This window comes from Myotis brandtii, unplaced genomic scaffold (assembly GCF_000412655.1).
Source record: "Myotis brandtii unplaced genomic scaffold, ASM41265v1 scaffold194, whole genome shotgun sequence".
NCBI lineage: Eukaryota > Metazoa > Chordata > Mammalia > Chiroptera > Vespertilionidae > Myotis > Myotis brandtii.
Genome location: NW_005357232.1, coordinates 436,596 through 449,850, shown reverse-complemented (window position 1 = coordinate 449,850; position 13,255 = coordinate 436,596). Strand labels below are relative to the sequence as shown.

At 37.3% G+C, this 13,255-nt stretch overlaps 1 protein-coding gene across 3 annotated transcripts in view; it reads left to right on the top strand.

Annotated features, from left to right (window-relative positions):
• Positions 1-12,253, top strand: part of LOC102249617 (hypothetical protein) — a 38,943-nt gene extending 26,690 nt beyond the window's left edge. For all 3 annotated transcript variants that reach the window (XM_014538598.1, XM_005864966.2, XM_014538596.1), the window contains exons 6-8: positions 4,004-4,110; positions 7,544-7,634; positions 11,940-12,253. In XM_014538598.1, coding sequence (XP_014394084.1) covers positions 4,004-4,110; positions 7,544-7,634; positions 11,940-12,056 — 315 coding nt within the window. In that variant the 3' untranslated portion in view covers positions 12,057-12,253. The remainder of the gene's footprint in view (positions 1-4,003; positions 4,111-7,543; positions 7,635-11,939) is intronic.
• Positions 12,254-13,255: the final 1,002 nt, after the last annotated feature.

Below are 13,255 nucleotides of genomic sequence, written 5' to 3'. Positions count from 1 at the left end.
AGCAAGCAAGCCTCCCTGTTCGCGTCAGCTGCCTGGCTGCCGGCCACCATCTTGGTTGGCAGTTAATTTGCATATCTCAGTGATTAGCCAATTGGAAGGGTAGCGGCCGTACAGCTATTTACCATGTTTCTCTTTTATTAGATAGGATATTTATAGTTCAAGACAGGGCATTCACACCAACAACTATTGGCGTGTTGGCTGTTGTCATTTTTAAAAAAATATATATTTTATTGATTTTTTTACAGAGAGGAAGGGAGAGGGATAGAGAGTTAGAAACATCGATCAGCTGCCTCTTGCACACCCCCTTCTTGGGTTGTGCCCGCAACCAAGGTACATGCCCTTGACCGGAATCCAACCTGGGACCCCTCAGTCCGCAGGCCGACGCCCCATCCACTGAGCCAAACCGGTCAGGGCTTAAAATATATTTTTATTGATTTCAGAGAGGAAGGGAGAGGGGTAGAGAGATAGAAACATCAATGATGAGAAAGAATCATTGATCAACTGCCTCCTGCACACCCCACACTGGAGATGGAGCCCACAACCGGAGCATGTGCCCCGACCAGGAATCAAACCGTGACCTCCTGGTTCATAGGTCAACATTCAACCACTGACAGCCATGCCAGCTGGGCCATGAGTTATCAGCATAGCTGTTTCATCCCATTACTAGATTATAGCGTATTTGAGAGTAGATATTGTAGATATCTCATTCATCATGGTATATTTCCCTACACAGTATCTAGTACATAAGAGATGACCATTAGAAACTGGTTAAATTGATCTTAGTTGCCTTGTGGCCTCCACGTTGTTAGCATTCATTTTGTTCAGAACCATTCCTTGGGATTTCCCTGGAACCGCCAGAGCAGTGGTTCTCAACTTTCCTAATGCCGCGACCCTTTAATACAGTTCCTCATGTTGTGGTGACCCCCAATTTCATTGTTATAAATTGAACATAATTAAAGCATAGTGATTAATCACAAAAACAATATGTAATTATATATATGTTTTCCGATGGTCTTAGGCGACCCCTGTGAAAGGGTCGTTCGACCCCCAAAGGGGTTGCGACCCACAGGTTGGCGGCCCACAGGTTGAGAACCACTGCTCTAGAGCAAGCACTTATGTCAGTTGCCATAATTAATTGATCCACCTGATTCTTTTTTAACTTACCTGTGGGGTGGGAATGGGAGTGAACAGAGATGGGAAAGAAAAAGGAAATTGTGTGAAAGCTATATTGTATCAATAGGTTAATTTACATACCTGTTTTATATCTAAGCTACATATTTAGGAAGTTTAAAGTGATTAACTTTTTTCTGTGTTCAGGAACATGTCAAACCTATGCTTCAAAGATTCTAGACCAGCCGTGGGCAAACTACGGCCCGCTTGAAATGAATAAAACTAAAAAAAAAAAAGACCGTACCCTTTTATGTAATGATGTTTACTTTGAATTTATATTAATTCACACAAACACTCCATCCATGCCTTTGTTCTGGTCCTCCGGTCCAGTTTAAGAACCCATTGTGGCCCTCGAGTCAAAAAGTTTGCCCACCCCTGTTCTAGACCATCTTTATTTAAATTATTTTAGTATTTTTATTACTTAAAAAAAGAGAAAATATTTTTTAAAATCAGTCCCCACAACATTTTGAATATTATATATTTGTAAGACCATGTTTATTTGGAAAGAAATCATGTGCTACAAAGTAGTTAAACCTTTTCTCTTTTTAAAATAAAAGTTGTTTGCCCAAGCCAGGTGATTCAGTTAGTTGGAGCGTTGTCCCATGCACCAAAAGGTTATGGGTTCAATTCTGGTCCGGGCATATACCTAGTTTGTGGTTCAATTCCCAGATCAATGTTTCTCTCTCTCTCTCCCTATTCCTCTCTTTCTAAAATCAATAAAAAACATATCCATGGGTAATAATTAAAAAATAAAAAATGAAAAAAATGAATAATTAAAATAAAAGTTGTTCGCTTTGCTCTTGAGCAAATAAATGTTTCTTCTTGTTATATTGCCTATAGTCTGTAAGACTTGATGATTGTGGTCTGAGTTAACTTTTGAGGCGTATAGTTTTTAAATGTTTTGTTTGCTTTTTTGGACAGATAATATATTCTAATGTATTTTAGATGAAGAGCCAGACAAGGCCAATTAACATAGTGTATTAACCTTTTATAATTTATAAATTACTTTTATAGTTTCTATGGTCCCATTTGATCTATGAGTCAGGACAGATATTCTATTTTATTTATGAGCTCCCTGACTACCTAAGTGTACAAACCTCGTTGATGGTGGAGCGAGAGTTTGATGACTCTTACAACCACTGATATAGTCTCCCCTTGTCTGTGTGGTGTACGTTCCAAGACCCCCAGTGGATGCCTGAAATTTGATAGTACCAAACTCTATATATACTGTTTTTTCCTGTGCATACATACCTATGATAAAGTTTAACTTATAAATTAGGCACAAGAACTCCCAACAATCCTATATAATAAAAGCCTAATATGCACATTGTCCCCTGGGGCGGTCGTTCGACCAGGAGACCAGGAGTTCGACCAGTCACTATGATGTGCGCTGACCACCAGGGCGCGGTGCGGAACATGGTGGGCATTGGCGATGCAGCGCTGGCAGCGGGCAGCAGTAGAGGCGCTGCCAGCCCAGATGGGCCCCGATGAGAGTGGGACCATGGAGGGGTGGTGGAGCAGGTGAGCAGGTGGCGCCAGGCCAAGGTGGGTGCAAGCAGAGGCCTTGGTGCTTCCCAGGGCCCAGAGGTCAGCTGGGACCTGCCCTTCCATGCCAGACGCCTGTGCTTTGGTCACCGGCCAGGCCTAGGGACTGCACCCATGCACGAATTTTGTGCACTGGGCCTCTAGTAACTAATAATAAAATAGAACAATTATATTTTAGTAAAAGTTATGTGAATGGCGTCTCTCCAGTAATTTTGATATTTTTCAGTCCAAACCATCCGTTACTTGCAGTAAATAGCTTGATGTCACTTGTTTCAGGGGATCACTTGCTGAAGTCTTTGTATAGGCTCAATGCTTTCTGGCGCAACACAGTGCTGTCAATAGGAACACATTTTCTGTTATGTCTACTACCCACAAGTGTAATGACTTTTCTATATTAACTAACCACCCAACATGCACTGTGGCCATACCTTTTGCAGTTTGAGATGCAATGCAAAACTAGCATGAATTTGTTTTTCTTCTTCACAGTTTCATAGACAGATTTGTTTTTACCGTAGATCTTAGCAACCTCAACATACAAGTTTTTTCTTTCCTTATTAATTGAGAACTTTCACCTTTTCACTTAGAGGAAGCACTTTCTGGCTGCTTGTTGTCATATCTGAATTGCTAGCATGACTACTCTTGCACTTTGGGGCCATTATTTTTTCTTTCAATTAGCAATAATCGTGCCTCGGATAAACCTCATTAGTTACAATACTGCCACCGTGCAAAGCTGGGGCCATTATTAAGTAAAATAAGGGGTTACTTGAACACAAGCACTGTGATTCTCCAACAGTTGATCTGATAACCAAGACGGCTACTCAGTGACCAGAGGGTGGGTAGCATATGCAGCGTGGATATGCTAGACAGAGTGATGATTCATGTCCGGGCAGGATGGAGTAGGACAGTGTGAGATTTCACAACAGTTCACACAATTTAAAACCTACTATGAATGATATATTACTTGGATTTTCCATTTAACTTTTTCAGACCATGGTTGACCATGGGTAACTGACCCTGTGGAAAGCAAACCACGGATAAGGGGGGTACTACTGTAGTGGAAAAAAGCTCTGAACTGGGAGTCAAAAGAGCATACTTATGAATTTATAAATAGTTACATATAAACAAACAAGTTTTCACAAGTTTATCATTTTTATTAAATACTTTCTCCCATTTTAAGTATTAGGGTGAACTTCACATATTACCTCACAACATTATTGACCCAATATGTAGTTCTGTGATCGTATGATGTGGTATGTTTGTTTTCTTAAATGAACTCATTCTTATTTAGGTGCTTCATGCAGACATCTGTACCCAGGATTCACTTCTGCAAAATGCTGATGTTATTATAATGAATAACGTCTTCGAATATTTTCTTGATGAGGCAGAACAGGCCAGGTATGTTATTTATTCAGGCAAGAAGTCTGTTATCCAGCAAAGTATGAAAAGGGATTGGTAGAGTAGAAATGTTTGCATATTAAACTTTTAAAAATGACCTCAACTGTGAGATTATATTCAAAAGGAAATATGTTCTATATAAAATAAAAATAAACTGTCTGACTTTGTAAAGTATTGCATCTCATTTTAGGCAGATATGATATTTTTTGACCCAAGCATTTGCTTAGCCATCAGGGATGAAATAAAATATCATTTCCTAATGGGTCTTTATACTTTTTTCTGCCTCTGGTTTTTTTTTTCCCTTAAAAAAAATATGTCATGATGCTATCCTATCATAAAATGATGGGAATTAACTAATGCCTATTATTGAATATAAAACAAGATATAAGAGTATTAACCAAAATTGTGATTATCAAACTTGAAAAATGTTTTTAAGGGATAATAAGTAGTAGAAGTTTATTCCACTATTCAAGTAATGAAAAAATTAGCAAGTCTGCGATCATTTTTCTGACTTCTCTGCCACATTTTAATGCTTTGTGACCCATAAGGACCTATAGGTTCCTTTGATTAGAAAATTCCTCTAGTCTGTAGTCTGAGACACCAACTTTATGGCTACTTAGGCTTGCTGACTTCTTACTTATAAGGGCATATGCATACTTTAGATACAGGAAAGCTCCTTTCCATTGGCATGAAAGGGAATTAGACGAATGTTTGGATTACCTCAGAGAAATGAAAAAGTGCATATAATACAGACCATAAACAGTTAATACTGAGTGGAATCCTGAATGACTAAACCTCTTTATTCTGCCACCTGTTCACCTTCTGTATTCTGCCCCTGACCACCACTTTCTCTCTCTCCCACACACACATATGCACACCCATAGCCATTAGGTTAAGGTCACTACAAAATTAATAGTTTAAATAGTTTAAAAAGAAACTGCTTCAACAGAAAGCTAATCATATAATCAAATTTCAGCTAGAATGAGGGGTGATTTTTTGGTCACAGACTAAAGACCAGAAACACAACATGTGCTGTACCATGCCAGCACAGCCAAGGGTTCTGTGAGCCTGAGGAGGGGTGGTGAAGGATTAAAGAAAAGACAGACAAAGAAAATATGGCTGGGGCTCGGTGGAACTCCCATACCTGGATGAGGACACAGAAAGAGATCCAGCCGGCAAGCTGAGGCTTTATTTTATAGTCAGAGATACACAAGGTAGTGGTCACCATAGTTACAATGTTCTTGTGAGTTTCACTTGTTTAGGCAGCACTTGCTGCATCTCCCACAGCCCATTAGCTACCTAGGAACAATCTAGGGAGTGTCATAAGGTCAAGCTTAATTATGGTAAGAGGGCTGTGCCCTCTAAGCTGGGACTTGTTTGTGGCTCTGCCACAGGTCAATCCGAAGCTTAACCCTATAGCTACTCCCTACAATGTGCAAAGTTATTTTAATTATAATGCCCTTTTTAGACTTAATTTCCAGTGGACAAAGTATGATTAGCTTTTTATCTTTTTAAATTAATGGTCGGTAGTCAAAACATTACATAATTGTTGGAAAGTGAAATATTACCAGGTTTATGTTGCATAAGAAGTTTTAAAACACCCTAAACTCTTTGGAGATTTATTATATAAAGAGTTTGAATGCTGAGGAATGATGAAAGCTACTGCCGAACTTGATACTGGAAATACTGCATATTTGCATTATTTTCAAAACTCTCTTGCATTTATTCACAAGCTCTACATGATTCACTAAGTAGATATTGGCCACCTGTGTTAGTTCAGTCATTTTCCCTCAATTAGTCTAGCAAATGAATTCTAAATCTAGCTAGGTTATGTGACTCTCATAGTTAGTTATTTTATCTTCATCTTGAATGACAGTTCACAGAAGAAAGGTTAGAAGATATGGTAAATCATTCTGATACTGGAATTGTTCTGACAAAACTGGTCATTTACTCATTAATTCTATATTGTAGTAAGTAAAAGAGAATAGGTGGCACAGCATATACCCTCCAGAGATTTTTAATCTTAATCAGAATCTGAGGACAAGTGGAATGATACTGCTGCTATAGGAGTTAGTGCATAAAAGAAAACAAAAATATGTCATAATAATAGAAATGTGTACTCAGGAAAGGCTCAGGCTTCAGAATAAGCTAGATTTCATTTATAGCATAACACCCAGATTGTAAAGTAAGTATTAGTTTAAAAGGTACTTCTAGCCCTGGCCGGCTTGGTTGATTGTTGTCCTATCCTGGTGAGAGTGTGCACCTCTGAGAAGTTGGTCGGTGTTTCTCTCTCACATCGATGTTTCTTTGTCTCTCCCTTCCTATCTAAAATCAACAAAACTGTTTTAAAATAAAATAAAATAAAAGGTGCCCCTATGTATTTTCTTAGTAGGTGAAACAGATACAACTACTACCATGACAGCTTGTCAGAAATATTAAGTTCTATTTTGAGAGTCATGCCCAGTATACTTAGCTTCTTCATTCTTTTTAAATAAACTTATAAAATGTCATTTTTAAGGAACCACTGGAAAAAACACACGCAAACAGCTCTAGCCCAACCATGGTGATATTTATTATCAAACACTGCTACATGATTTTAGATCTAGCCTGAGAAAAAAACATTTGTATCATTTTATCTAGTTAACTCCAGAATGTACTAAACTTAATATCCATTGCTATAACTAAAATAAGTGCAAATGACACAGCTGCTCACCTGCCCCACTGCAAGGGATGCACATCTCTGCTTTTTCTGACCATCGGTCCCCAGTAGTGGGGTGTACTTTCAAGACTCAGCGTAGAAATCCAGTTCATGTCTGCACTAAAGATTAATCAGAACTGGTCAGACACTGCCCTCTGACCACACATGCACATGGCATTTCATCATGCTTTAAACCTGGCTGGTCCCACTAAACTTCTCAGGTGCCATATCGTCCAGAAGTCTTTCCATTGAATATTTATGGCAGCCAAATAAAGTATGATTTCACTTTTGATTTACTGTTAGTTTTTGCTTGGTGTCTGGTTTCTATAGCCTTTCTCCAGTACTCTGCCCCACCTCTACCCCTCAGCCCAGTTCCCTTCTGCAGAACCATTATTTCTTACATACTTTGTAAGAAATTTAAGAGCCGCTAACTGATGCAGCTTTGACTTCTGAATTGGTCCTGAAACTGAGTTTTGGCCTCACAATGCCTTGTAGTAACTCAAATCACGATCTCGTTAAATCTTGTCAACTGTAACTTCACAATTTTCCCAGCACCTCTTCTGGAACTGAAGAATTGACCAATTTCTAGTGTGTTACTGCAGTCCTATTTTCTGCAAGCAAACAATTTTGCTCATTTGAGATACCACTTGTGCTGCATTTTCTTTTGTCATCGGCATTTTAAAAGAATTTCCAGTGTCTGGTAAAACCTGACATAATGCTTCTAATGTGTTATAGAGCCTGGGAATGTATCAGCCATAACGTAAGGAAACAAGGATCGTTATTGGTGACAGTACCAAGTCTTGAAGAGTCTCTCTCAGGTCTTCAGGTATGTAAGCCTTCCTCGCATTTTTATTGTCAAAACTTTCCTTCTACTTTTTTCTGATAGCTGTTACAATATTCTAGAAATGTTCTGTCTGAATATAGTGACAGATGATAAAAAGAATAGCAAGATTTTATGGCTTAAGGACTGGTTCGTGGTTAGTTAACTAGCCTCAAGAGCTCTCAAGTTGCCATTCTTTTTTTTTTTTTTCTAAATATATTTTATTGATTTTTTACAGAGAGGAAGGGAGAGGGATAGAGAGTTAGAATCGATGAGAGAGAAACATCAATCAGCTGCCTCCTGCACACCTCCTCCTGGGGATGTGCCTGCAACCAAGGTACATGCCCTTGACCGGAATCGAACCTGGGACCTTTCAGTCCGCAGGCTGACGCTCTATCCACTGAGCCAAACCGGTTAGGGCTCAAGTTGCCATTCTTATCTCCATACGAACTCCTTTGCTTCTCCACCCAATTTTTCCAGCTGTGGGATTACAGTTCTGGAGAACAAATGCTATTAAATGTTTGTTAAGAGGCTTTAAACACCCACATCATAACTTTCCCTTAGAACAAAAGGAACAGAGTTATTCTAGGTTGTAGAATCAAATAAACTGGAGGCAGTGCAGTTTAGCCTCTAAGTCAGTTTGAAATCTTACACAAACCTCTCTTGCTCAGACTTTTCATATAAAATAAGGCTGATATTTAATAATATGATTCAACCCAATATATTGATCCTTATACAAAGGTTAATTAGTGTTTGTAAAGCTCTTTGAGATCCAAATGAAAAATAGTGTTGTATTTCTTAATACAGTATTATTATTTTCTTTAGTCATGCTTTCCTTATATGTAAGCACTGCCAAATTTAGGTATCTGGGTTTTTTTCCTTTAAAAAATCTAAACAATCATCAATAACACCTTTAAAAATTTTTTCGTCTATCATCTAAATTACAGAAGTAATTCATGTTTGCCATAACAAGGGAAGTAATCCATAGATACATAAAGAGAAGATGTTAGTCTCCCAGTTTCCCCCACTTCATTCTTCCCCATGAGATCCCTGCCTCCTGAGTGTGTGATCTTACCATACTCATAAAAACATGCCTTTAATTTTATTATGTTTTCATCCTCAACCGGGGATATGTTTTTATTGAGTTTTAGAGAGAGGAAGGGAGAGCGAGAGAAACATTGGAGTAAGAGAGAAACATCGATCAGCTGCCTCCCACACACACCCTGACCAGGGATTGAACCCACAACCTAGGTATGTGCCTTGACCAGGAATCCAACCTGTAACTTTTGGTGTATGGGACAATCCTCCAGCAACTGAGCCATACCGGCCAGGTCAAAACAAACCTTTTAAAATATGTGTTCTCCAATTTATAATTTCTACATATATTGAAATAATTCAGTTATTTTACCAAAATAACTTTCACACTAAATACATAAATCTGTCTTGACAACCATTGGAAATTAATATTTATAAGAGTCATTATTATAAATTCTTGAATAATTTTATTGCTCTCATATTTAATGAAACTTCTTTAAACAGATATATATTCATTGTTGGCTCCAGAATTTCTTTGTCATGGAGACTCAAGTTTTCAATGTGAAGGGAAGGGCCTGATGACGGTTATGGAGGGAGATGAGCCCTGCTTATACAACCCCTTAGCACCAACACTGTGTATATATGAGCAGTTTTCTGTGTGTTGCCATTGTTGTTTTAGAATTTTGTTTAAACCTAATGATGATTAAATTATGTACATTAAAACAATTCTTTATTTTCTTTATTCTTTAAAATTTCAAAATCTCAGAGTAAATTAATTAAATTCCTGAATCCATAGACCATTTAGTACAACAAAGAATTGTTCATGTGAATAATAAAAAGAAAAGAAAAAGAAAAGAATTGTTCATGTAGCACCATGTAGAACTTAGTCCTGCTCATTGTAATAAAAATCTGTTGTGTTGTCTGGCCGGTGTGGCTCAGGGGTCAACCTGTGAACCAGGAGGTCATGGTTCAATTCCTGGTCAGGGCAAATTCCTGGGTTGCAGGCTCAATCCCCACTGGGGGGCGTGCAGGTGGCGCCAATCAATGATTCTCATCATTGATGTTTCTATCTCTCTCTTCCTCTTTGAAATCAATAAAAATATATTTTTAAAAAATCTGTTGTGTTTAGTAACTTACTTAGTCATGATTTCTTCCAGAAAATAGGATTATTCTGTAATTTTCCTATTTGTTTATAATCTTTTTTTTTTTTCCAGGTTAGTATACAGTTATCTTCCTGCTAAATATATTTTATTGATTTTTTACAGAGAGGAAGGGAGAGGGATAGAGAGTTAGAATCGATGAGAGAGAAACATCAATCAGCTGCCTCCTGCACACCTCCTACTGGGGATGTGCCTGCAACCAAGGTACATGCCCTTGACCGGAATCGAACCTGGGACCTTTCAGTCCGCAGGCTGACGCTCTATCCACTGAGCCAAACCGGTTAGGGCTCAAGTTGCCATTCTTATCTCCATACGAACTCCTTTGCTTCTCCACCCAATTTTTCCAGCTGTGGGATTACAGTTCTGGAGAACAAATGCTATTAAATGTTTGTTAAGAGGCTTTAAACACCCACATCATAACTTTCCCTTAGAACAAAAGGAACAGAGTTATTCAAGGTTGTAGAATCAAATAAACTGGAGGCAGTGCAGTTTAGCCTCTAAGTCAGTTTGAAATCTTACACAAACCTCTCTTGCTCAGACTTTTCATATAAAATAAGGCTGATATTTAATAATATGATTCAACCCAATATATTGATCCTTATACAAAGGTTAATTAGTGTTTGTAAAGCTCTTTGAGATCCAAATGAAAAATAGTGTTGTATTTCTTAATACAGTATTATTATTTTCTTTAGTCATGCTTTCCTTATATGTAAGCACTGCCAAATTTAGGTATCTGGGTTTTTTTCCTTTAAAAAATCTAAACAATCATCAATAACACCTTTAAAAATTTTTTCGTCTATCATCTAAATTACAGAAGTAATTCATGTTTGCCATAACAAGGGAAGTAATCCATAGATACATAAAGAGAAGATGTTAGTCTCCCAGTTTCCCCCACTTCATTCTTCCCCATGAGATCCCTGCCTCCTGAGTGTGTGATCTTACCATACTCATAAAAACATGCCTTTAATTTTATTATGTTTTCATCCTCAACCGGGGATATGTTTTTATTGAGTTTTAGAGAGAGGAAGGGAGAGCGAGAGAAACATTGGAGTAAGAGAGAAACATCGATCAGCTGCCTCCCACACACACCCTGACCAGGGATTGAACCCACAACCTAGGTATGTGCCTTGACCAGGAATCCAACCTGTAACTTTTGGTGTATGGGACAATCCTCCAGCAACTGAGCCATACCGGCCAGGTCAAAACAAACCTTTTAAAATATGTGGTCTCCAATTTATAATTTCTACATATATTGAAATAATTCAGTTATTTTACCAAAATAACTTTCACACTAAATACATAAATCTGTCTTGACAACCATTGGAAATTAATATTTATAAGAGTCATTATTATAAATTCTTGAATAATTTTATTGCTCTCATATTTAATGAAACTTCTTTAAACAGATATATATTCATTGTTGGCTCCAGAATTTCTTTGTCATGGAGACTCAAGTTTTCAATGTGAAGGGAAGGGCCTGATGACGGTTATGGAGGGAGATGAGCCCTGCTTATACAACCCCTTAGCACCAACACTGTGTATATATGAGCAGTTTTCTGTGTGTTGCCATTGTTGTTTTAGAATTTTGTTTAAACCTAATGATGATTAAATTATGTACATTAAAACAATTCTTTATTTTCTTTATTCTTTAAAATTTCAAAATCTCAGAGTAAATTAATTAAATTCCTGAATCCATAGACCATTTAGTACAACAAAGAATTGTTCATGTGAATAATAAAAAGAAAAGAAAAAGAAAAGAATTGTTCATGTAGCACCATGTAGAACTTAGTCCTGCTCATTGTAATAAAAATCTGTTGTGTTGTCTGGCCGGTGTGGCTCAGGGGTCAACCTGTGAACCAGGAGGTCATGGTTCAATTCCTGGTCAGGGCAAATGCCTGGGTTGCAGGCTCAATCCCCACTGGGGGGCGTGCAGGTGGCAGCCGATCAATGATTCTCATCATTGATGTTTCTATCTCTCTCTTCCTCTTTGAAATCAATAAAAAAAATTTTCAAAAAATCTGTTGTGTTTAGTAACTTACTTAGTCATGATTTCTTCCAGAAAATAGGATTATTCTGTTATTTTCCTATTTGTTTATAATCTTTTTTTTTTTTCCAGGTTAGTATACAGTTATCTTCCTGGGTTGAAGAGGTACCACTGAACTATGATGTATACCCAGAAAAGGATATTAACAGGGAAGCTCTTGAACAAATACATTTATATAAGATTCTCTAGCACTAAAATAGTCCTACTGCAATATAATGTTTTTTGAGTATTACAAAATAATGAAAAAGAAACATAACCCCAACACCCAAACACCTATTTTTTGTGTGTATTCCTTTCTAGTCTTTGTACATATGTTTACATATTTATAAATAGTTGCATTTGTATATTTGTAACTTTGATTTGTGTGATAATTTAATTAAAATACTTACCTGAAAATTTTTTGTTTTCCTCTAGTTTCTTTTATTCTGTTACAAATATAAATATGTCTTTCTTTAGTCATTAACTCTGTATACCAAGTCCAGATATAACAACAACAAAAAAAGACTAGAAGTAGCTTCTATTAAGAGAAGGTTGGAGAGGAAGGTTAAGTTACATTGTATTCCAATTATTAGATCTCTGTTCTGTCAGATTCCTTTTTTTTCTTTGTGTCAGATTCCTTATATACAGTTTTATCTGAAGAGTCTAGCACAAGGACTAAAATAAAAAATAATTACAGTTGCTAGGGAAAAGCAAAACTAGAAAGATAGCCTCCAAAATATAGTAAGTAGAGATTACTAGTATATCTAGGTGGAACAATTACTGGTGATTTTTTTTTTTCCTTTTCTGTATTTTTTTCTATAATGACTATATTTCTTTTGAAGTCAGGAAAAGCAAAACTTTTTAACGAATACAATGGAACATCAAAACTTGAACACTTAAACTCCACTGGTGTTGCTCAATGGTTGAGTGTCAACCATGAACCAGAAGGTCACGGCTCAATTCCTGGTCAGGGCAAATGCCCAGGTTTCGGGCTCGATCCACAGTAGGGGGTGTGCAGGAGGCAGCTGATTGATGATTCTCTCTCATCACTGATGTTTCCATCTCTCTGTCACTTTCTCTTTCTCTGAAATCAATAAAAACATTAACAACAAAAACTTGAACACTTAACTAGTTCTAGAGCATTACATAAAATACACATAGTATTCATCCATGAAAAAATGAGTTTATTAGCAATATGGCACATAATCACAAGTATGTAACAGTTACTGAACTTCACTTTATACTGTACTTATTCTTAATAAAGTATGTCCTAAACTCTAAACCCCAATCACCCTAGTGTATATTTAAATGTTTCTCAGAAGCATGAACCTCTAAAGCAAAGTATGCTGCTATGGCTCTTGGTGAATGCCAGAACTCCCATTCTAGAAAGAATGCCCTGGACAGGCCAG